The sequence below is a fragment of the Triticum aestivum genome, chromosome 1A, assembly GCF_018294505.1.
Source record: "Triticum aestivum cultivar Chinese Spring chromosome 1A, IWGSC CS RefSeq v2.1, whole genome shotgun sequence".
Lineage (NCBI taxonomy): Eukaryota > Viridiplantae > Streptophyta > Magnoliopsida > Poales > Poaceae > Triticum > Triticum aestivum.
In genome coordinates, this window is record NC_057794.1 from 445,947,520 (window position 1) to 445,972,737 (window position 25,218).

A 25,218-nucleotide genomic window follows, 5' to 3' on the forward strand; every position below is an offset into this window, starting at 1 on the left:
TGCTTTAATCCATTATTTGACTCCATTGACATTATTCCTGACAGGTGGGTCCCGCTTACAAGTGCTCGCACAGAACTAGTTTGACAAGAAAGAAACCATTGGAAGGAAGACGCCATCGCATCACTTTTGATCATTGATGCACTGTTGTCTCGCTGATGTTAGCTGTGCTCGCACCGCCCAAATGCCATCCTACAATGGCCTCAATCCGGCCCTCGGTCGAGCCAGATTTGGTCTTGCTGGCATTCACCGGCCATGGTGAGGCGGAGGAGTGCCGCGTCTCGCACAACCTCCCCACAATCGAGCCAACAACCAGTGCATCACGCTAGATCCGGCAGGCCTATGCTTGACCAAGTTTTTAAGAAAAAGTATGAACACCTACAATATGAAGTAAACGAAATATGAAAATGCATTTCATGATGAATCTAATGATAGTGATTTTTTATCGTGGTTGTTGACTATTTCCTCTATAAACTTTGTCAAACCGTAAAAAGTTAACTTTTAAAAAATAAATAAAAAGGATGACCCCTGGCCTCTGTATCTGGACGATGCATGTAGCCACTTTTGAAAATTAATACACCTTATATTTTTGAAACGGAGGGAGTACCTTTCACTAGCCGAGGGTTGCATCAAGGACTGATCCAAAATGGATTGATTAGCTCATTGCAGTCATGCATATCTCCTTGCCATGTGATTCTAAAGGATGCTCGGAGACAAACAGGAAATGAGGAGATTGCATTACATTCTTATCCTTGGGCGTGTTTCGTTGATGCGGTAAAGTGGTCACTCTACACTCTAGACCCTACATTCCTACTAGTAAATCTAATTACGTTCACAGGAGCTGGTTTTCAACGTACAGGTGGTGTTACACTCCCCGTCTGCTCAGTGACTCGATGCCTTGATTCCAGTGCCTCTTAGCGATTAACAGAAATCATAGCACACACTTTCTGCATGAGCAGCATAGGTGGCCGGCCAAGGCAACAATAAAAGGGCTTCCAAAGTAGGAGTACACGAGAAGCGCCGGCAGGTGTCATGTCATCAGCAGCGCATATCACCGAGTCAAACCATATCCGTATATTCTATCAGTCCCTCTCATCTGCTCCTATAAATCCCTCCTCCCGCGCATCCCACATCACCCAAACCAACTCAACCCAATCAACTCACAACGCAAGGCAAACACAACACAACACAGGCTCACACACACACACACACAACTTCAATGGGGAGGGCGCCGTGCTGCGACAAGGCGACGGTGAAGAGGGGGCCATGGTCGCCGGAGGAGGACGCGATGCTCAAGGCCTACATTGAGGAGCGTGGCACCGGCAACAACTGGATTGCACTGCCACACAAGATTGGTAATTATCTCCCTAGATATATGTTCATAATCCAAGCATCTTTAGCTTTTCTCATCTTGGAATTTCCAGGCATTTTTCATCAATCATTTGTGGTTAACTAAGTTTACATATCTGCGTGGGAACTTAACAGGGCTGAAGAGGTGCGGCAAGAGCTGCAGGCTGAGGTGGCTCAACTACCTGAGGCCCAACATAAAGCACGGGGACTTCACCCCAGAGGAGGACAGCACCATCTGCAAGCTCTACATTAGCATCGGAAGCAGGTACACATACAAACACCAAACTAACCCACTAATGTTAGTCTCCACAAACCGCAACACAAATGTTTGTGCTAATCCAGTGCGCCATGATTAACCAACCAGGTGGTCAATCATCGCCGCACAGCTGCCGGGAAGGACCGACAACGACGTCAAGAACTACTGGAACACCAAGCTCAAGAAGCGGCTCCTCGGCGGCCGCCGCAAGGACCGCGGCGCCAGCACACAGCAACACCGCCAGGGCGAGCTGGACGGCGCCAACAATGACGGCGAGCAGCAGCCGCTGAGCGCGTCGGCGATGGAGAGGATCCAGCTCTGCATGCAGCTGCAGGAAATGCAGAACCCCCTCAGCAGCATCGGCAACCACAACAACCCCTTGCACCTGTGGCAGCCTGGCAGCCATCATCAGATAGCCGCCACTTACAGTAACAACAGTAACAACAACAGCAACAGCAGCCGCAGCAGCAGCTTGGATGTAACAGTAGCTGCTGAGCAGGGGCAGTCCAGCTCTCTGAACGATCAGCACCTCGGCGGACAGCAGCAGCTGGAGATGGCAGCCGCCGCAGACGGCCTGGCCTCGCCGTCGAGCGCGGGCAACTCCAACATGGTCACTATCGAAGCCGAGCTTCAGGAGCTTCTCTACAGCACTACGACGACGACGACGACCGACAGCGTCGTCACGCAGCAAGGGGGTGTGGACTGGTGGAGCTATGATCAGGGCAAGTCCCCTGTGCACTGCTGGGACTTCGCCCCTGAAACCAGCTCGGTTCTCCAGGACTACGCAGCTGTGGTGTATGACATGTGAAGTGTGAAGAGGACCAAGTTATTTAGGAGTGGTAATAGAGATTTGTCTAGGCTTGGATCTTGTAAAAGTCCAAAGAAACTGTAACGAACCTCTTGTAAGAAATATGTACTAGTAAGCTGCTGTAAGGCATAAATAAATAAATAATCAACAAACATATGTAAGAACAGGTTCCAGCAAACAAATGTAACTTGGCACCATGTTGTCCAAAGAACAGATAAGAGGAACATGAGTCATTTGCAAGGCTTGTAGTACATATATCCTCTTTTGGTGTTAGAAATTTAGAATCAGGAAACTCTGCATCATCGACCCGGGACTGAAAACAATGCCCCTTTCGACAATATTCTGCTGAACCACGGTCATTGCTATCCATCGTTAGTGGGTTATGTGAATCTTCATACTGTCCCATGAATGGGAAATCAAGGTGAACTGTATTCTTGAAACAGAGACACAACCCCTAGCCTCTGCATCGATCGATGCACACAGAAGTGGAGCATCATTCATCAACTCATTTTATATAAGAAAGCATGCAAATAGGAACCTAGATCCAAACCGGCCTACAGAACAATTTTTTTTTTAGAAAAGAAGGATGACCCCCGGCCTCTGCATCTGGGAAATGCATACGGCCACTTTATTGATTATTCTTAAGGACCTTACAAAGTATTACAACAATGTGCCTGAATCCACCATTTTGGCAACATATGTCGCTACTCCTATCCAATAGCAACATATGCCGCTACTCCTATCCAATATGATGAAGGGGTGCTAGCTGGGCCACTACCCAAACCACTCACCTAAGCCTAACATCAAAAGCCGGAAGCCGAAACTCATTTGGAAGCCCCAGCCGAGCCACATACCGGGTCTGGGACACAATCCGGTCAGACGCACTCGTGTGTCGTCGCCGCCATCTTCCACATGTCTTCAGATCATATTGAGGCTTCTACCTTGTCTGGCCACTCTGCCATCGACGTCACCATGACGCCAGACAGCAACCTCCTCATGCGCGAGTCCAGCACCGCGCATCGGGCGCCGAGTCTCCACTGCACCACGCCGCCGAGATCCGCCGTCATCAATGTGCAGGATGAAGCACCGCTTCACCAAAAAACCGCTCACTGGTCCCTCGAACCCGTGTACGCCTCCAAGAATGACGCCCCCAAGGAGAAAATGACACCAATGCGCCGCCGTCCTCTGATCAACTGATCTAGGGTTTCCCCCGGAGGTAGCGGATAGAGGTCTGGAGCTTCTCCACGGCGAGGCCTTCAAGAAGGTAATGACACGAGAAAGTGCCGCCAACATCGGTCTTGGCATCAAGCCAAGAACTAGTTTTTCACCCTGATCCACTGAAGGAACCGCCGTCCAGCATCGTGTGCACGGGTCGCCGCCGATCTGAGCCGCCGCACATTGAGGTCGCACTGGCCAGATCAAATCTGTCCGGAGGGCAACCCACACATGGCGCCGACCCAACCCAGGCCCTCCATGCCGCCAAGGGCCAGAGGCGCCGGGGCCTCCACCACGCGCAGCCGCCCTACCACCCACGCGGCCCAGGACGGCCAGCACCGCCACATCCCGTCGACGGTGCGCGCCCACCAGATCCGAGCAGAACGCCCCGATCCGCCGCCAAAACGGTCAGCCGCCGCTCCTCCACCGCGAGGAAGAGAGGAGGGGACCGCCGCTCCCTAGGGCCGCCGCCCCAGCATCCAGCGCCACCGCGCCATAGAAGAGGCCGGAGGGCCAGATCCATGCCGGCGCGCAGCTCCGCGTCGCACGGCGCGCCATCCAGGGCTGACCTCCATGCGTGACGGGAGAAGAAAGGCCCGCCGCCGGCGGCAACCGCACGGGCTTTGCCCGGCGGGGACGCTCGACGACAGCGAGGGGGAGGGAGCAGGAGGGGGGTGGCGGCGGCGGGGGGGGGGGTTAGGTCACCCGAGCCGCCTGTAACGCCCTCGATGCGGCTATAGCTCCCACGTGTCGAGGCACGACTTAGAGACATAACCGCATTGAAAGCAATGTCGCAAGTTAGGCAATCTTCACAACATCCCATGTAATATAAATAATAAAGGGGAGATACATAGTTGGCTTACACTTGCCACGTCAATCAAAGTGCATAAATAACATTACAACATTCAAACACTCATGGCCCGACTACGGCGCCAAAATAAAAGATAACCCAACATGCGACACGGTCCCGATCACCCCAACTGGGCACCACTACTGATCATCAGGGAAAGACACGTAGTATCGTTGAGAGTCCTCATCGAACTCCCACTTGAGCTCAAGCGCGCCATCTGGAGCGGAATCATCAGGCCTTGCATCTGGTTTGGAAATAATCTATGAGCCACAGAGACTCAGCAATCTCGCACCCTCGCGATCAAGACTATTTAAGCTTAATAGGTAAGGCAAGGAAAATATGTGGAGCTGCAGCAAGCGACTAGCATATATAGTAGCTATCCTGTTCGCAAAAGAGAGCGAGAAGAGGAGGCAAAGCGCGAACGAGTAACTAGAGGGCAACCTGCGGCAAGCATTACTCCAACACCGTGTTCACTTTCTGGACTCCGCCGAGAAGAGACCATCACGGTAACTCACACTGTTGATTCATTTTTATTAAGTTAAGGTTCAAGTTATCTACAACTGGACATTAACAAATTCCCATCTGCCCATAACCGCGGGCACGGCTTTCGAAAGTTCAAATCCCTGCAGGGGAGTCCCAACTTAGCCCATGACAAGCTCTCACGGTCAACGAAGGAATAGACCTCCTCCCGGGACGTTCCGATCAGACTCGGTATCCCGGTTCTTCAAGACACTTCGACAAGTTAAAACCAATCCAGCAACACCGCCCGAATGTGCCGACAAATCCCGATAGGAGCTGCACATATCTCGTTCTCAGGGCACACTCAGATTGTCCAAACTTCCGGTAGGCCAGCCCAGAGTTGCCCCTGGTGGCCACCGGCGGCTGACGAGGTGGACCAACACTCGGAGGAGCACTGGCCCGGGGGGGTTTAAATAAGATGACCCTCGGGCTCCGGAAACCCAAGGGAAAAAGAGGCTAGGTGGCAAATGGTAAAACCAAGGTTGGGCATTGCTGGAAAAGCTTTAATCAAGGCGAACTATCAAGGGGTTCCCATTATAACCCAACCGCGTAAGGAACGCAAAATCCGGGAACATAACACCGATATGACGGAAACTAGGGCGGCAAGAGTGGAACAAAACACTAGGCGAGAGCCCAAGATTTCCACCCTTTACCAAGTATATAGATGCATTAGGATAACATGGTAATATAATGATATCCCAACAATTAAAATAATGTTCCAACAAGGAACGGTCTCCAATCTTCACCTGCAACTAGCAACGCTATAAGAGGGGCTGAGCAAAGCGGAAACGTAGCCAATCGACGGTTTGCTAGGACATGGTGGGTTAGAGGTTTGGCATGGCAATTTGGGAGGCATGATAAGAAAGTGGTAGGCATCGTAGCATAGGCATAGAAAAAGAGCGAGCATCTAGCAAAGCAAAGATAGTAGTGATTTCGAGGGTATGATCATCTTGCCTGCAAAGTTGTCAGAGTTGACTGGATCCTCGAAAGCAAACTCAACGGGCTCCTCGTTAGCGATCTCGTCTCCCGGCTCTAGCCAAACAAGACAAACAAGCAAACGGAACACAATCAACCACGTGCAAAGCTCAAACAATATGATGCAAGGATGGTATGCTATGCGGGATGCGATACGAAATGCATATGCAAGATTTAGCAAGGTATGAATGAACCTGGCCTCAATTTGGAAATCCAAGTGTGCCACTGGAAAGATAAGATGAAATCGCTTGAAAACGATATAAAGAACGCCGGAATCGGAGTTACGGTTTGGAAATGGCAAGCAATTCAAATATGACCACGTTCTGCGATTTACAGCAAGTAGCCATCTAAATGCAACAAGATGAACATGCTACAGCACCCAAACATGGCATCAAAATATATGGCAGGAATCCATTCATGAAGCTTAACAAAAGTCTAGCACTGAGCTATGGCCAATTCATCCATTAACAGGTTCAGACAAGCATGGCAAAAATGCATTTGACAAACCGATTTCAGACTTAGTGAAATTAACACTTGTCTGGAATTTCAGATCAGATAACACTCTTTGGGGCATGAAAACAATATGCTACAGGACCTGAACATGGCAAAGTAAAGCATGACATGGAGCTACTCAAAGAGCTTAACAAAAGTCCCTTAGTGACCTTGAGTCAAAAGGGATTAGAAAATACATTTGCAAGCATGTGAACATGGCAAAAACATAATCAGTTCTCAGACTTAGTGAAAACTGGAGCATACTGAAACAGATATCAAGTAGGCATGTTTACGAGCTCGATGCACTCACTACAGAGCAAGTCATGGCAATCTAAGCATACACCCGTCAAGAATACACAAAATACAAGCTAGACATGGCAAGAACAATACCATAGCATGCACGGATCAACTACAACATCATCGGCAAAATCGCTAACAAGTAGACAATCTGCCCAGATTCACGAAATGACAAAAGTAGAGCTCGATTGACTCAAGCTAGGGTGCTCCATAATTGCAAACAAAGACATGGATGGATAGAGCACCACAAGATTAACAAAACATCCTTACTGATCATCCTCAAAAGAGGCACGGATCACTAGCAAACAACATGAACATATGGCCATATGAGATATACACGCCAAGGACTTAGTGGAAATGCTAAGTCCCTGAAATCAGCATTAACGAATGCTCCACTTTGCAAACTTGTGCTAGTCACCACACACATCAAAAAAATACCTGGGTTGCACCTCTGGATAGATGGCAAAACATATAACAAAACACATGTAGAGCTCAGGGGCATGGCATGCACACATTAACCATGGCAAAAATGACAAATATCTAATTGGAGCAGCAGATCTGACAATTATCTCCAATAGCCTTCTTCTAATATCATTTTGGAAATTAGGATGAACTCAAATGAAAATGATGCAATGAGATGAAATGATGTACTCTCTGAGACGAACATTTTGATATCCTATATGCCCAAAACGGAGTTACGGATGCAAAGTTACGACATGATGAACAGTAGCAAAAAATTAGGGTCTCGGACAGAAAAGTCAACCGTCTTAGATCCAGATCTAGATCCAGCCGGCGCGGATCCCGAGGTTCTCCGGAGTTACTGTTCACCGGAGGTCGCCGGAGATGGTGGTGGTGGCCGGAGCTCGCCGTAGTCGGAGGAGGACGCCGGAGAGGGTGGTGGTGGCCGCGGGCGTCGGTGGGGTGGCCACGGGCGCTGGTGGCTGGGGCGGCGTGCACCGGTGGCCGGAGCTGCGGAGCTCGCCGGCGCCAAGGTCAGCGGCAGGGCGGCGAAGGGCGGCGTCGGGCGGGCGCGGGAAGGCGGGGAGGAGGCGCGGGGAGCGGCGGAGAGGCGGGCCGCGGGGGCCGGCCTCGGGCCCGAGCGGGCCGGCGGCGGTGGGAGGTGGCCGGGCCACGTGGCGGCAGGCGTTGGCCGCGGCGATGCGTCCGGCCGGGATCGGACGTGTCCGGCGCGGCGCAGGTGGATTTTTAGGGTTAGGGGGGAGAAGATCCGGGAATTGGAAATGAGGGTCTATTTATAGAGGTAGAGGGAGCTAGGAGTGTCGAAATGAGGTGCGGTTTTCGGCCACGCGATCGTGATCGAACGCTCTAGATGATGGAGAGGCTTTTGGTGGGTTTTTGGCCAAATTGGAGGGGTGTTGGGCTGCAACACACACGAGGCCTTTTCGGTCCCTCGGTTAACCGTTGGAGCATCAAACGAAGTCCAAATGGTACGAAACTTGACAGGCGGTCTACCGGTAGTAAACCAAGGCCGCTTGGCAAGTCTCGGTCCAATCCGAAAATGTTTAATCCCCACACACGAAAGAAAGGTAGAAATGACCACCGGAAGAGAACGAAGTGCCGGAATGCAAAACGGACAACAGGGAAAATGCTCGAATGCATGAGACGAACACGTATGCAAATACAATGCACATGATGACATGATATGAGATGCATGACAACGATAACAACACACGGAGACAAAAAGCCGACCCCGAAAAAATCAAATAACTTAAGGCCGGAAACGGCAAGAGTTGGAGTACATATTGGGTAAATCATATCCGGGGTGTTACACCGCCCCCTGGAGAGCGACGCAGGTGCGGGTACAGGTCTTCAGATTAATTGCTGAGCCTCTGAATTGACAACATCTGATAAACAACAGGTAATACTCCAAAAAAATTGGAATGCCATCACATGGTTCACTGTTCCACATGAACAGATATGTAGCACAGCCGATGCTGGTTAGATCACCGTTCACTAAAATGCAGTTTTTAGCGCGTACCTCAATAAAAGTTGCAAAATTCCTTGTCCGAAGAACTGTCTTATTCTAAGCATGCTTACATTGTTTCGGTGTTTCCCAATTATAAGAGCAGGAAGAGTCAGAACATAAATATTTACCTGAGTTGGATGTCACTCTGGCCCATCACCTGCATTAACAACCAGGGTTTCTACAATAACAGCTGATCTCTTGGACAATATTTGGGAATGTTATTTAAAAATGGACAATAGTTTACTGTTTCCGGATTAATCGACATTGTGGTTCCTACATCAAACCAGTAGGAGCTGCACATTCTTCATACGGGAAAAATATATTGAAGATGATGAAAGTAAAACTATGTCTTAAATGTGGTACTGTCTTTTAACTGGGAACTGAAGCGATGCAACGAGATGAACACAGTAGCCAATCATACATGTAAGTTGCGTTGCCGCGTAAATTTTGGTCAAGGAATATGACCTATTACAACCTGTGCACAAAAAGGTAACCTGTTTGCTTTTTTTTGCATGGGCAGCTTTTGCCTGATTTCTTGCAATTATAATTCAAATGGTTCAGGCCGCTTTTGGCTACCATAGTTGCCCCCAAAAAACCCAAGTCACTTGAACCATAAATGTGCCTTGAAGTAGCTGGACCTGGAACATTTGATACAGTAGGTACAATCTTTAGAATAAACACACACATATTAACAATATCTAACATTGCTGCATGGTTCCTAGTTAATAATGAATGTTGGCCCTCAGTTACATCTATTTAACAATCTGATGTCAAAATCGCATTTCTCCGTACTTCATGGGTATACACAAAACTTTAAAGGGCTATACAGACGCTATATCTTGAAATTTGATCAACCTGTGCCCTAGAAAGAAACCAGCAAAAATTGCAGGTAGAATGCTCCTCAATCAGGATAGTCTTCACTCGGACTTTTGCAGCCATCCAAGCTGCATAGAGAAAATCTGTTAGACATATACATGAAAGCTTGGGATAATCTTTTTTTTTCATCCGCAGCAATGCATGTGTTATTTAGCTAGTATATACAATAGCGAAATCCTGAAGGCGAAAACAACATTAAACATGTACCTTCCATGCATACATCACGAAAAAGGCGACCGTATCTGCTGACCAGACAACTGCAAACGATTTCACGAAGAACGGGATGATAACGTTGATCAAAGGGACCAGGATAAACAAATAGTTGAGAGCCTCTTTCTCCTTGTTTGAGCAGTCACGGGCTCGCAGAGAAGGTATAGCTACAGAAGTAGAATATGATCAGTTAATATATTGCAGAAAAGGTTTGTGCATCAGCACTGAATCAAAGAACATATTCTCAATAATTTAGACATATTGTTTCAAGTTGTTGCAACATCAGCCCGAGGACAAGATGGGTCGCCTGTGACCCCGTTAGAATTTAAACTTGACTGCTGCCTTTTGAGATGGTTTCTTTGGATATTGGTAGTTTTAAGTAGGTGCGCGTTTGTAGTGAACTGGTACTCGTGATGGTTTCGTTAATGAAATCGGAGCCCCCCCCCCCCCCCTCCCTCTTTTGCTCAAAAAAAACATCAGCCCGAGGATGCTTGTCTATCTTCATTCTGCTGGTTGATATAATCATTTATAAATTTGTAGTGAACTAGATATGCACACACAAAAAAAAGATATACGAGATACATCATGTTCCTGTTTGCAAAGCCTGCCAAGAACAGATCCTAGGCCTAAGACATACTAGCTCTTACAGGACTTTGCTGCGAACGGTAGCAACAAAATTCTTAGCAATTGAACAGCAATAAGCACCACATATTCACTTCATCAAGAGATAAGCACGAAAAATCATCCTCAACAAAGAACTAATTTGCTGGAAAACACATGTCTTACTTACTGAACATCCAGATGGACCACATCCCCATGAGCCTCCAAATGTCGGGCTCGCTGGAGGGGAAGACGAGGTTGAAGGAAAGGGCGCCGCCGGCAAGCATGGAGGCGTACGCCTGGACCTCAAAGATGGTGTACAGGGTGGATCCGGGTACGGCCGGGTTCTTGCTTTTGGTGGACGCCCTCGGCGCAAACGTCGCCGCGGTCTTCTGAACTGCCTGCTCGGGGAGGACGCTAACCGTATCAGATAAAGCTTGATAATTTCTCTCCGCGCAACTGCAAATGGGTTCAGGGCTTTAGCAATCCCAACCTTCTTGAGCTCTTTCTCGATCTTAGGATTGACGACGGGCTGCTGCTTCTCCGCCGCCGGCTCGGCCGAGGCGCCGCGCTGGCCGCCGGCGCCTGCCTCCCCTTCCGTTACTGCGCCGGCGACGGCGCCGTCAGAGCCATCCGAGCCTGCGCGCGCTAAACTGGGCTGCGGCCTCCTGCTCCTGCTCCGGCCCGCGCTTGTACAGAGGGAGGCCGCCGGCAACCGCAGCGCGGCTGCCACCGACGGGAACGCGCAGCCGCCGCTGAGCGGGTTGTTTAGCAGGGGATTCATCGTTGTTGAGGTTCTTTTTTTCGGGGGGGGAGGAGGGCCGGCGGGGTGGCGAAGGGATGGGGAACGGAAGGTCCTCCCGCCTTCACCTTCTGGCCGTGGTCACCCCACGAACACCGTGGTATTTCCACCCGTTGGCTTCATACTTTTCACAACGGTTTTTAGGCCAAAATTTTATAATTATTTTTGATTTTCAATAAATAAAGCACTCCCTCCGATTTAAGTTAATTGACGCGGCTATAGTACAACTTTGTACAAAAGTTGTGCTAGAGCTGCATCATTTAATTTGGATCGTGATGCTATCTCGCGGATAGGCCTGCAGGCGATGGAGGCACGGTCAATTTCGGCCTGGTATTTTTGTCATTTATAAAATCAAATGCCGTGTCAAACTTCAATTCTTTGGGCAATATCCTATTCAGGAACTTTAAAACGATGTGTGTCTACATCTTTCAGAATTTGTTCACCAACTATTAGGATTTCTTCATTTCTTCATTTCTTCATTTCCTCGTATGAATTTCATGACTTTTCAACTTCAGAAAAGAATGAAAGTTCCAAATTTTCAAAAAAAATTGTATTCTTGAAAATTCAAACTTTTAGAATACTCAACTTTCAAGAACTTTCAATAATTGCAAAACCACATTAGTTCTGATAATTGTATCACGCGATGCTATCTCGCGGACAGCCATGCAGCACAGCAGGCATAGTCAATTTCGGCCAGGTGATTTTATCGTTTATAAAGTCCAATGTCATCTCAAACTTCAACTTTTTGGGGAAATATCCTTTTCAGCAACTTTCAAAATGTGTGTCGACATATTTCAAAAAACGCGTGCCGCAAAATTTAGAATCTTATACTTTCTTAATTTTGTTGTATGAATTTCGGGATTCTTTTAAAAAAAATTAAAGTTCAAAATTTTCAAAAAATGTACTCTCAAAAACCCAAAATTTAAGAATACTCAACTTTCAAGTCGTTCAGATATTTTGAATTCTAAAATATTTGAACTTCCAAAATTTGAAACTTATACAAAAAAAAGAAACAAAGGATGAAAAGGAAAAAAGTGCCACATGGGTGGGCCTAGATTTTGGGTATGTTGTTTTACTTGGTCCAAATCTCCAAATTATGTCACCTATAAGTACCCCCAAAAATGTCTCCTCTGTGTGTGTGGGGAGGACGTGGCCAGAGATCGTATCCGCTGTCTGTGTATTGCGTGATGTGGTTAGCTGATAAAGATAGGGCATAAATGATGTGTCGTATTCGGCTAGAGATTCCTGATCTTCACGAATTTGAGGTGGAGGGAACCAATAACACGAGGAAAAACAAAGAACATGAAGTGTAAAAAGATAACTAGTGAAGCCTTTGCGGCAATACACAAATTTTGCAAGAAGTGTCTTAGATATACAGGATCCGAATCCCATAACAACAACACTTGCGACACTTGATCAGCCAAACGGTCGAAGGTGATCCCAAATCCAAAAGAAGAGCTAGTAGTTCCTCTCCAATCCTAGGACATGGAGGTCTTGTACGTCACCATCAATGGTGATCTTGGATACATGTCTGTAAGGAGGCCTTGGACACCTCATAATCAATGATAAGATGTAACACCCTCGATGCGACTATATCTCCTACGTGTCGAGGCACGACTTAGAGGCATAATCGCATTGAAGGCATATGTCGCAAGTTAGGCAATTTTCACAACATCCCATGTAATATAGATAATAAAAGGGGAGATAACATAGTTGGCTTACACTCGCCATGTCAATCAAATACATAAATAACATTACATCATCCAAACACTCATGGCCCGACTACGGCGCCAAAATAAAAGAGAACCCAACATGCGACACGGTCCCGATCACCCCCAACTGGGCACCACTACTGATCATCAGGAAAGGAAACATAATAACGTTGAGAGTCTTCGTCGAACTCCCACTTGAGCTCAAGCGCGTCTCCTGGAGCGGAATCATCAGGCCCTGCATCTGGTGTAATAGTAATCTGTGAGCCACAGGGACTCAGCAATCTCGCACCATCGCGATCAAGACTATTTAAACTTATAGGTAAGGCAAGGTAAATATATGGAGCTGTAGCAAGCGACTAGCAAATATAGTGGCTACCCTGTTCGCAAAAGAGAGCGAGAAGAGGAGGCAAAGCACGAGCGAAAATCTAGAGAACAACCTGCGCAAACATTACTCCAACACCGTGTCCACTTCCCGGACTTTGCCGAGAAGAGGCCATCACGGTAACACACTCAGTTGATTCATTTTAATTAAGTTAAGGTTCAAGTTATCTACAACCGGACATTAACAAATTCTCATCTGCCCATAACCGTGGGCACGGCTTTCGAAAGTTCAAATTCCTGCAGGGGAGTCCCAACTTAGCCCATGACAAGCTCTCACGGTCAACGAAGGAATAGACCTCCTCCCGGGACGTTCCGATCAGACTCGGTATCTCGGTTCTTCAAGACACTTCGACAGGTTAAAACAAGACCAGCAACACCGCCCGAATGTGCCGACAAATCCCGATAGGAGCTGCACATATCTCATTCTCAGGGCACAATCGGATAAGCAATCCGTACAACTAAAACCAGCCCTCGAGCTTCCCCGAGGTGGCGCTGCAAGGGGCTCTAGGTTGGACCAACACTCAGAGTAGCACTGACTCGGGTGGGTTTAAATAAGATGACCCTCGGGCTCCGGAAACCCAAGGGAAAAAGAGGCTAGGTGGCAAATGGTAAAACCAAGGTTGGGCATTGCTGGAAAAGCTTTAATCAAGGCGAACTATCAAGGGGTTCCCATTATAACCCAACCGCGTAAGGAACGCAAAATCCGGGAACATAACACCGATATGACGGAAACTAGGGCGGCAAGAGTGAAACAAAACACTAGGCGAGAGGCCAAGCCTTCCACCCTTTACCAAGTATATAGATGCATTAGGATAACATGGCAATATAATGATATCCCAACAATTAAAATAATGTTCCAACAAGGAACGGTCTTCAATCTTCACCTGCAACTAGCAACGCTATAAGAGGGGCTGAGCAAAGCGGAAACGTAGCCAATCAACAGTTTGCTAGGACATGGTGGGTTAGAGATTTGGCATGGCAATTTGGGAGGCATGATAAGCAAGTGGTAGGCATCGTAGCATAGGCATAGCAAAAGAGCGAGCATCTAGCAAAGCAAAGATAGTAGTGATTTCGAGGGTATGATTATCTTGCCTCCAAAGTTGTCAGAGTTGACTGGATCCTCGAAAGCAAACTCAGCGGGCTCCTCGTTAGCGAACTCATCTCCCGGCTCTACCCAAACAAGACAAACAAGCAATAAGGACACAAATCAACCACGTGCAAGGATCAAACAAGATGATGCCAAGATGATATGCTATGCGAGATGCGATGCGGGATACATATGCAAGATTTGACAAGGAATGCATGAACCTGGCCTCAACTTGGGAATCCAAGCGTGCCACTGGAAAGATGAGATGAAAACGCTTGAAAAGGATATAAAGAACGCCGGAATCAGACTTATGGTTTGGGAATGGCAAGCGATTCAAATATGGCACCGGTCTGTGATTTACAACAAGTAGCCATCTAAATGCAACGAAAAGAACATGCTACAGCACCCAAACATGACAACAAAATACATGGCAGGGATGCATTCAAGATGCTTAACAAAAGTATAGCACTGAGCTACGGCCAATTCATCCAATAACAGGTTCAAACAGGCATGGCAAAAATGCATATGGCAAACAGATTTCAGACTTAGTGAAATTAACACTTGTCTGGAATTTCAGATCAGGTAGCACTCTTCGGAGCAACAAAACTACATGCTATAGGACCTGAACATAGCAAAGTAAAGCATGGCATGGAGCTACTCAAAGAGCTTAACAAAAGTCCCTTAGTGACCTTGAGCCAAAAGGGATCAGAAAATACAATTACAAGCATGTGAACCTAGCAAAAACATAATCAGTTTTCAGACTTAGTGAAAAACTGGCACATGCTGAAACATAACTCAAGTAGGCATGTTTACGAGCTCGATGCACTCACTACGGAGCAAGTAATTAAAAGCTAAGCATACATCTATCAAGAACACACAAAATTCAAGCTAGACATGGAAAGATCAATAGCATAGCATGCACGGATCAACTATAACATCATCGGAAAAATTACAAACAAGTTGACAATCTGCCCAGATTCACAAAGTAGCAAAAGTAGAGCTCGATTGACTCAAGCTATGGTGCTCCATAATTGCAACAAAAGACATGGATGGATAGAGCACTGCAAGATTAACAAAACATCCTTACTGATCTTTCTCAAAAGAGGCACGGATCACTAGGAAACAACATGAACATATGACCATATGAGATAAACAGCTCAAGGACTTAGTGGAAATGCTAAGTCCCTGAAATCAGAATTACCAAGTGCACCACTTTGCAAGCTTGTGCTAGTCACCACACACATCACAAAATTACATGGGTTGCACCTCTAGAAAGATGACAAAACCCTTAACAAAACATATATAGAACTCATGGGCATATCATGCACACATTAATCATGGCAAAAATGACAAAAAGCTAAATGGAGCAGCAGATCTGACAATTATCTCAAGTAGCTCTCTTCTAACAGAATTTCGGGTATTAAGATGAACTCAAATGAAAATGATGCAATGTAATGAAATGATGTACTCTCTAAGATGAACATTTTGATATGTTATATGCCCAAATCGGAGCTACGAACGCAAAGATACGATGCCATGAACAGAAGCACATGGATCTGAAATCTCAGGACAGAGAAAAAATCGAGGTTAACCCTAGGGTTAGCTCGGATCTGGATCTGGCGCACGCCGACCGAGGCAAGTCCGGCGAGCTCGTCGGGGAGGTAGGCCGGCGGCTTGCCGGCGAGGAGAGGAGGCCGGGCGGTGGGGTGGCGGACCCGGCCGCGGGGCGGCGAGGCGACGAGGGAAGGCGGCGGGGCGCTGCTCCAGGCGGCGAGGCGCGGCTCCGGCCGGCCGGCGTCGAGCGGCGCGCGGCGGCTCCGGTCGCCGGGGCGGAAGGAGGCGGCGGGGTCGGGGCGGACGCGGCGGCGGGGTCGGGCGCGGTGCAGCTCGGGAGGCAACGGGCCTCGAGGGCCCTCCTTGGGCCTCCCTGGCCGGCGAAGTGGGGCGAGGCGGCGGGCGAGTGAGGAGGCGACACGTGGCAGCGGCGGGGTGGATCCGGACAATGTCCGTCGGTGGCGATTTGTCCGGTGGCGTGCGAAGAGGGTGGATTTTAGGGTTTCGGAGAGGGGATCCGCGAATTTGAAGGAGGGGTCTATATATAGGCATAGGAGGAGCTAGGAGAGTCCAAATGAGGTGCGGTTTTCGGCCACGCGATCGTGATCGAATGATCTAGAAGATGGAGAAGGCTTAGGTGGGTTTTGGGCCAACTTGGAGGGGTGTTGGGCTGCAACACACGCGAGGCCTTCTCGGTCCCTCGGTTAACCGTTGGAGTATCAAACGAAGTCCAAATGGTACGAAACTTGACAGGCGGTCTACCGGTAGTCAACCAAGGCCGCTTGACAAGTCTTGGTCCAATCCGAAAATGTTTAATCCCCACACACAAAAGAAAGGTAGAAAATGACCACCGGAGGAGAACGAAGCGCCCGAATGCAAAACGGACAATAGGGAAAATGCTCGAATGCATGAGATGAACACGTATGCAAATGCAATGCACATGATGACATGATATGCGATGCATGACAACGATAACAACACACGGAGACAAAAAAGAATCCAAACCCGAGAAAATATAATAACTTAACGCCGGAAACAGCAAGAGTTGAAGTACAAATTGGGAAAGTTACATCTGGGGTGTTACATAAGATGAGCGCTAGCTTTTTAGGATAAATGCTTTGGTAACCCTTAATATAGAGAGATTTTTATGAAGATAATATAGAGAGATGTATGACTTAAATAGGTTCTCACATAAAGGGGGGGGGGATGGAACGAAAAAGATATTTGGGCTCAATCCATTTTCATTCTCGTAAACACGGTCCAAATTGTCTGGACGGATTCGGAGTTTCTGAGCGCCTGAAGCCACATGACTTTGCTTCCTTGGATACCATTTTCCCTAGAGTTTTGGCTTTGTGTTTCATGCCTTTTAGCGATCTGACCCAAATGGATCAGAGTCTCTGTGCATAAGTGCTATCCCTAGATCGGTTTCACCCGACCCAAATTGAGTGAAGTCAAAGGGAACAATGAGTAGATGAGGTGCATGGAAGGAATTTCACCAGAGCTCATCATGTGCCAGATTGAGTGTATTGATGAATCACTAAAGGCAAAGAAAGATGGCCATAATTCTGGTTCTACAGTGTCGAGCATGAAATAATGCCCTTGGTTTACTTATGTCGATGGCGACTGTCAGGTCTGACTTTGGTGTCATCGTGTGCGGCGACGAAGTTATTCCCAATAGCATCCTACAGCCGGCGGAGTTATTCCTAGAAGCCCCCTACAACCAGCATAACCCGGCGCTTGCCGACTCTCTCACCTTCCACAACATGTCGAGGTATGTATCATATGTACTTACCTCTAATTCTCTAACAACTTAACACTATTTGGGACTATTTGTTGGAACTATGATGATGTTTAGATCAAATTATACTATCTATAGTGTAATTTTTCACAATTTTTGACCGAATCTCTCCTCTCGTAATTAAAAGGAACATAGTGTTTTGTCGTCCACCTTGTCCTTGGTCCAACTTTAAGTATGTTCTCCTGGCCCTCTCTCCATTTTGATTTTCTTCATCAGTTTCCCTGAAAAACCGCTTTAGTTGTCCGACCTTTTATTGACTTATATGAAATAAAATTATGTTTTCTTTAATAAGTCAACATCTTCTCTCATGCTTAAAAAAATGCAGTGTTATCTCGTCCACCTCGTCCTTCGTCCAACCACCGTTGAGGTGTTTTCTTTTGCAAGGATGAAGAACTTTGAAGTGTCTCAACATCAAAATGAAATGAGGGCATGCGCTAAGTGAACCGTGCGTGGCCCTGCCCATAGTTTGTTCAGCTTTCAATAAGCATAGCTGAGCTGAATATATAGACCGAACCGGCGAACCAACTGTGGTTGGATGGTTAGAGGGATTGTGGTATTCCTAGTCCACCAGAGTTCAAATACTGATGCTCGCATTTATTTCCGGATTTATTTCAGGATTTCCGGCGATGCACATTCGGTGGGAGGAGACGTTCCCGTCGACGACGAGGTGCCTACGGTGACTTCGTAAATTTCAAGATGATATGCCGACTCAGTCTTTCGAATGTGCTCATAGAGGTAGAGTGTGCATGTGTGTGTTCATAGAGGTGAATGTATGCGTGTGTATATGAGCGCTTGCGTCTGTACTGTGTTTTTTGAAAAATAGGCCGAACCGTTCTTTCGCAAATTTGGCAAAGACAGATTAAAAGGTGATGGAAAGAGGAAACGATTTGTTTCTCAAAAAAGGGGAAATGACAACACGCTCAATCCCGTGAGACAAGGAAAGAAAGCGTACAAAGGATTTAATTGGAATCGCTAACTCACATCTAAATGATTTTTAAAGATGTCACATCTAAGTCTAAGATCGTCAGATTGTTTATCTTTACTAGTAGAGTGCCCGTGCGTTGCTACGGGCGACAATGCAGATAATCAGCATTCTTATACTCACAATGTTACTAATATGTTGACGATGAAAATGATATCGTGAGAGCTGCATTCTTCCTCATCTCTCCACATAAATAGATATTTCTAGCATAGTTCCACAAATTTCTTTTATTTCTATGATTCCTCGGGATAGGAGTATGCAAATGAAATGTTGCAGGATGTTGCGCCGACCATCCCTTTAAACCTTGCCACCATCTCCGCCACCCGAGACCTCTCGTACCCTACATTCAAATCCCGAGTCCTCTCGTACTCTACACTCAAATCGATTAATCCACTGCCCATCTCTACCAACGACGATCCATCTCTGTTAATGGTTCTTCTTCCTCCCTATTCTGCTTTTTTTCTTTGTCCATCCTATTGACCCGCCCACCTCTTCGTGCCTAACCAATTGCCACTGCCACCCTATAGCCGGTGAGTGTTACCGAACGCCGCCCCATGCTTGAGTCGCCACCTCCGCCGGCGTCAATACCATCCATCCCTCTAAACCCAACCACCATCTCTGGTGCCCATGACCGCTCGCACACCGCACTTGAGTCCGTCAACCCCTGGCCTCTCCTCCACCACCGACGACCCGCTGGTGCTACTATTCTTCTTACTCCCACCGCCCACCTTTTTCTTCATCCACTCTATCAACCCGCCCACCTCTACGTGCCCAACCACTTGCCACCGACATCCATGATCAGCAAGTGTTGTCACGCACTATCCCGTCGCCCCCTATCAAAAGTCGCCGCCTCCGTCGCCAGCCAACCCTCTAAACCCTACCAGCATATCTAGGGCATGCAACCTCCCCGCACTCCACACTCCATTGCATTAACAGGTTCCTCTCCTTCATCGGCGGCAAGATGGCATGCCACATCATCTTCAACTTTCGTGAGGTCCTAATGCGCCATCGCCGGGGATGCCGCGGCCTAACATCCAGGGCTCAGGGCTGCGCGTGCATTGCTACCAAAAGAATTGTCTCACCAAGAGCAAAGCACATTCCAAAAAACATCTTAATAAGCTTCAGTTTGTTCAAGCCTACTAAGCCCCAAATAGAACTCCAAAAATCAGGCTAACTGTGACGCCCCCGATTCAATCGTACACTAATCATACACGCAAACGTGTACGATCAAGATCAGGGACTCACGGGAAGATATCACAACACAACTCTGCAAATAAAATAAGTCATACACGCATCATATTACAAGCCAGGGGCCTCGAAGGCTCGAATACAAGAGCTCGATCATAGACGAGTCAGCGGAAGCAACAATATCTGAGTACAGACATAAGTTAAACAAGTTTGCCTTAAGAAGGCTAGCACAAACTGGGATACAGATCGAAAGAGGCGCAGGCCTCCTGCCTGGGATCCTCCTAACTACTCCTGGTCGTCGTCAGCGGGCATCACGTAGTAGTAGGCACCTCCGGTGTAGTAGGAGTCGTCGTCGAAGGTGGCGTCTGGCTCCTGGGCTCCAACATCTGGTTGCAACAACCAGGTAGAAGGGATAGGGGGAAAAGAGGGAGAAAGCAACCGTGAGTACTCATCCAAAGTACTCGCAAGCAAGGAGCTACACTACATATGTATGCATTGGTATCAACTGGAATAAGGCTATCATATGTGGACTGAACTGCAGAATGCCGGAATAAGAGGGGGATAGCTAGTCCTTTCGAAGACTACGCTTCTGGCAGCCTCCGTCTTGCAGCATGTAGAAGAGAGTAAACTGAAGTCCTCCAGGTATCATCACATAGCATAAATCCTAACCGATGATCCTCCCCTCGTCGCCCTGTGAGAGAGCGATCACCGGTTGTATCTGGCACTTGGAAGGGTGTGTTTTATTTAGTATCCGGTTCTAGTTGTCATAAGGTCAAGGTACAACTCCAAGTCGTCCTGTTACCGAAGATCACGGCTATTCGAATAGATTAACTTCCCTGCAGGGGTGCACCACATAACCCAACACGCTCGATCCCATTTGGCCGGACACACTTTCCTGGGTCATGCCCGGCCTCGGAAGATCAACACGTCGCAGCCCTACCTAGGCACAACAGAGAGGTCAGCACGCCGGTCTAAATCCTATGGCACAGGGGTCTGGGCCCATCGCCCTTTGCACACCTGCACGTTGCGAACGCGGCTGGAAGCAGACCTAGCCTAGTAGGCGTTCCAGTCCAATCCGGCGCGCGCCGCTCAGTCGCTGACGTCACGAAGGCTTCGGCTGATACCACGACGTCGAGTGCCCATAACTGTCCCCGCGTAGATGGTTAGTGCGTATAGGCCAGTAGCCAGACTCAGATCAAATACCAAGATCTCGTTAAGCGTGTTATGTATCCGCGAACGCCGACCAGGGCCAGGCCCACCTCTCTCCTAGGTGGTCTCAACCTGCTCTGTCGCTCCGCCACAAAGTAACAGTCGGGGGCCGTCGGGAACTCAGGCCCACCTCTACCGGGATGGAGCCACCTGCCCCTTCAGCCCCCATCTCCGAACAGTATCACAGGTAATGTATCAATGTAGAGTATATAGTAAATGCCCGTGATCACCTCCCGAAGTGATCACGGCCCAGTAGTATAGCATGGCAGACGGACAAGAGTGTAGGGTCACTGATGGAACACTAGCATCCTATACTAAGCATTTAGGATTGCAGGTAAAGGTAACAACAGTAGTAGCAAGGACAGGCTATGCATCAGGATAGGAATAACGGAAAGCAGTAACATGCTACACTACTCTAATGCAAGCAGTATAGAGAAGAGTAGGCGGTATCTGGTGATCAAAGGGGGGGCTTGCCTGGTTGCTCAGACAAGGAGGGGTCGTCAACACCGTAGTCGATCGGGGTACCAGCAGCAGCGTCAGTCTCGTAGTCTACCGGAAAGAAGTAACGGAGGGGGAACAAAATAAATAACAAAGCAATCAAATGTAACACAAAGCAAGACGCGGCAATACGTTGTGCTAGGGGTGACCTAACACAGGGATAGGTGATACCGGCGAAGGGGGGAAATATCCGGGAAAGTATCCCCGGGGTTCCGCGTTTTCGGGCAGAGGAGCCAGAGGGGGAAAGTTGCGAGTTTGATATGTTAGGGATGTGTGGTGGATGAACGGGCTGCGTATCCGGGTTCGTCTCGTCGTTCTGAGCAACTTTCATGTTGAAAATATTTTAATCCGAGTTACGGATTAAAAGATATGATTTTCTAAAGATTTATTAATTTTTGGAATTTAATTAATTATTTAAATTAATTCGAAAAATAGATTAATAACATCAGCATGATGTCATGCTGACATCAGCAGTCAACAGAGTTGACTTGGTCAACCTGACCAGTGAGTCCAGTGAGACCCACCTGTCATACACTTTTTAGGTTAATTAGAGATTAGGCTAAACAAACTACTGTTTAATTATCTAACAGATTAGTTAGATTAATTAACTAGGATTAATTAACTTAATTAATTTAGTTAATTAATTAATTAATTAAGTTTATTTATTTTATTATTTCTTTTTCTTTATTGGAAACGTTCTGTGGGGTGGGGCCCCTAGTGTCAGTGGCACAGAGGCCGTAGTGGGTTACGGGCGTTACGGGCGGGTTGGGCGTTGCGGCGCCCGACGGCTGTGGAGGGCACCGGCGAGCTGCCCACGCTCGAGCGCATCTGGAGGGGGAACGGGGGCCGTCGGGTTGACGGTAGGTGGACGACGTCGTCGCCGTTCGAGGAGGTAGCGGGGGCGGTGGCCGGCGCTGGCGCAGGGGGGCAGCGAGCGGCGCGGGGTGCAGGCGAGGGCTGCCGTGGCCGCAGGGGTGAGGCGCGCCCCGGGCATGCGCGAGCTTGAGGGAAAGCAGCAGGGGGGTGGCCGGAGCTGGGGCTGCCGGAATGGACGCCGGCGACGAGGTCTAGCGGCAGCTGAACAAGAGCTCGACGGATCCGGTGAAACAAGAGGAGAATGAGGTAGGAAAGGGGTCAGGCGACATCTGTACAGCTCGTAGAGCTCACGCACACCAACGGAACGCAGCGGGGAGCACGGCAGCGATGCATTCATCGGCCATGGCGGACGACAGCTTTGGGGCTCGCAGGGGACGATGCCTCTGTGGTTGATTCACGCGGGAGAGAGGGGAAGCAGGTGGGAGCTCACATTGAAGCTCGTGGGGGCCTCGGTGGAGCCGGAGCGGTTCAGGGCGAGGCAGATCGCCGGTCAGCCATGGCGGATCCAGTCGGGGGAGAAACGAAGAAGGCGACGACGGTGCGGCATCCCGGCTAGGTCTGGTGGTTGCGGTCGATGAAGATGATCCCTGGAGAGCTCTTAGACGTGGGGAGGCGGCGATGGGCGGTTGCCAGCGAGCCGGTGCGGCCAACGCGGGCGGGGAGCGCGGCCATAGGGGAGGGCGGGCGCCGGCGACGTGGCCCGAGGCAAGGGCGCGTGCGGGGGACTGCGGGGGTTCTCGCTCCTCTCTATGTCTCCTCCTGTCGGCGCGAGGAGGGAGGATGGGATCGAACGGGAGGAGTGGGGGGTAGTGCGGTCCATGCTAGGGTTTAGGGGGTTATGGGGGCGCCGGCTGGGCCGGCCTGGCTTGCCCAGTGGCCAGCTGGGCCGAGGCCCAGCGGGGGGGGGGGGTTCTTTTCCCTTTTTTTTGTTCTGTTTTCTATTTACTTCTTTTTTTGTTTTTATTTTATTCTGGTATTCTCTTTTTATAAATCACAAAACAAATTCCTAAATTAGTGTTTCAACACAATCCAATGTCACAAAAAAAACTTTACCCTGAAATAAAATAGTTTAGCATTTTACAAAATACCAAAGGCATTCAAATAATTGTTTTAGCTACTATTTTGTTCATGTTTAAGTATTCAAACATTTTATAAAAGTCTGATTTCTACACCATAATTACCTGTGCATTATTTCACTCACACTAAACATTTTAGTTTTAATATTTGAAAACTTTTATTGTTTGTTAGATTTTGAAATTGAATTCGAATCGGTTTCGAACTAAATCGAGATTAGAAACAGTAACCATGGTGACGTGTCACCATTAGCGTGGGATCACTGTAGCTTAATTATCCGGGCGTCACACTAACCATCATTGGTTTTATTTATAGAGCTAAAGGTGCAAAGTTTACGCACATTAATCTTTACTCAAGAAATCTAGATAATTAATCTATACTCAAGAAATCTAGAGTTCATTATCGTTCATTCATTTAGCTTCAAAATGTACTCTATATACATGTGTCCATGCCGTGATAAACAATAGATTGTCAAAAAACTTTCTTGTTCTCATTTTTGACTACAGTATGATCAACCAGAAGTTCGACCGCTATATCTCATAAGTCACAACACTTCGGCAGACCATCACCACTGATAAATAAAGGTAAATAGAGTAGATCAAACAAGGGGAAAGGATAAATCTGCACCTTTATCATTGAAGCGGTAAAAGATTCCAATATATGGAAAATTAGAGCCTTTGCCATGCCAATAAGCTAGTCGATGTTGCTAAGAGTCGATAGATGTTTTTTTCTGCATGGGTAGTTCTGAAATTTTGGTAGGAGTCAATAGATCATGTATATGTTTGAGGCAAACAACAATTAGTTCCTAATTACAGTGAGTGAGATGTGTCTTCGGCGAACAACTAAAACTCTTTTGATTAAATGGAAGTGACACAATCCAGCCAGGAAGACAGAAACCTGACAAGTAAAACAAGGATACAGGCAAACTGCACCCACAACACACCACTTGATCATATTCATACAATAGTGTTGGCAGCATGCTGCTGGGCCTCTCCGGCCTCGTCCTAGTAGATAGCCTCGTCGGTGTCGCACTGTGATGCCTCTCGTCGTGCTGTTCAGCCTGGTGCTCGTGCCCCCTGCGCTCGCCGTCACTGGGTTCATCGCCATCAGTGTGCATACCTTGTTCTGATAACAGTGATTGAGTTATCATGTTTATTGTCCTGAACCTAGAGTCAAACAAAACCATGCTTCAGGGACATTCACACGCAAAGTAGAGATAAACATCATGCATAACTTTGGCTAGACCAAATTGCAGTGTAGTTTGGTCGTACCTCAACGAAACGCCAAAGACGCCATCCGGCACCCACCCGTTGCATTCGGTGATCAAATAGTAGGACCTACAAACTGGTTATACACTAAAAAGCTAAGCATGCAAGATCAGTCTAAACCTAAAACAGATTTAGCAAACAGAACCACATATAACTCCCAAGCAAGGAAAGGTACCTCTGCATCAGTAGAACACCTGTGAGTTGCAACGGGTTGCATTGACGACTTCTTTTTTTACCATTCAAGCACCCTTCTTCTCTTCCTTCTCCCAGCTAAAAATGTTTCTCTGAGTGATATGTCAATGGTTAAATTTACACTACATAAAGGAAGGCGAAATGGCTCATCATGAGATATGACTC

The 25,218-nt window shown here is 47.9% G+C and overlaps 2 protein-coding genes across 2 annotated transcripts; one reads left to right on the plus strand and one right to left on the minus strand.

Annotated features, from left to right (window-relative positions):
• The first annotated feature begins 1,058 nt into the window (after positions 1-1,058).
• Positions 1,059-2,573, plus strand: LOC123145054 (transcription factor MYB36). The gene is made up of 3 exons (XM_044564398.1): positions 1,059-1,352; positions 1,483-1,612; positions 1,712-2,573. The coding sequence occupies exons 1-3, from the start codon at positions 1,217-1,219 to the stop codon at positions 2,409-2,411; spliced, it is 966 nt and encodes a 321-aa protein (XP_044420333.1). The 5' UTR covers positions 1,059-1,216; the 3' UTR covers positions 2,412-2,573.
• A 6,754-nt stretch (positions 2,574-9,327) lies between these two features.
• On the minus strand, positions 9,328-11,333 carry LOC123055152 (protein RESISTANCE TO PHYTOPHTHORA 1, chloroplastic). Its single transcript, XM_044479117.1, has 4 exons — positions 10,926-11,333; positions 10,623-10,833; positions 9,830-9,999; positions 9,328-9,690 (listed from the first exon to the last, which is right to left on the minus strand). The coding sequence occupies exons 1-4, from the start codon at positions 11,214-11,216 to the stop codon at positions 9,664-9,666; spliced, it is 699 nt and encodes a 232-aa protein (XP_044335052.1). The 5' UTR covers positions 11,217-11,333; the 3' UTR covers positions 9,328-9,663.
• Between the last annotated feature and the right edge of the window lie 13,885 nt (positions 11,334-25,218).

What these genes read in the sequence shown, in the direction of transcription:
- LOC123055152 (XM_044479117.1), bottom strand. Translation starts at nt 11,216, where the DNA reads ATGAATCCCCTGCTAAACAACCCGCTCAGCGGCGGCTGCGCGTTCCCG. An exon ending in TCGAGAAAGAGCTCAAGAAG is followed by an intron (nt 10,834 to 10,925) that starts GTTGGGATTGCT and finishes CTCCCCGAGCAG; the next exon opens with GCAGTTCAGAAGACCGCGGC. An exon ending in TCGTGATGTATGCATGGAAG is followed by an intron (nt 9,691 to 9,829) that starts GTACATGTTTAA and finishes TTCTCTATGCAG; the next exon opens with CTTGGATGGCTGCAAAAGTC.
- LOC123145054 (XM_044564398.1), top strand. Translation starts at nt 1,217, where the DNA reads ATGGGGAGGGCGCCGTGCTGCGACAAGGCGACGGTGAAGAGGGGGCCA. An exon ending in TGCACTGCCACACAAGATTG is followed by an intron (nt 1,353 to 1,482) that starts GTAATTATCTCC and finishes GGAACTTAACAG; the next exon opens with GGCTGAAGAGGTGCGGCAAG. An exon ending in TACATTAGCATCGGAAGCAG is followed by an intron (nt 1,613 to 1,711) that starts GTACACATACAA and finishes TTAACCAACCAG; the next exon opens with GTGGTCAATCATCGCCGCAC.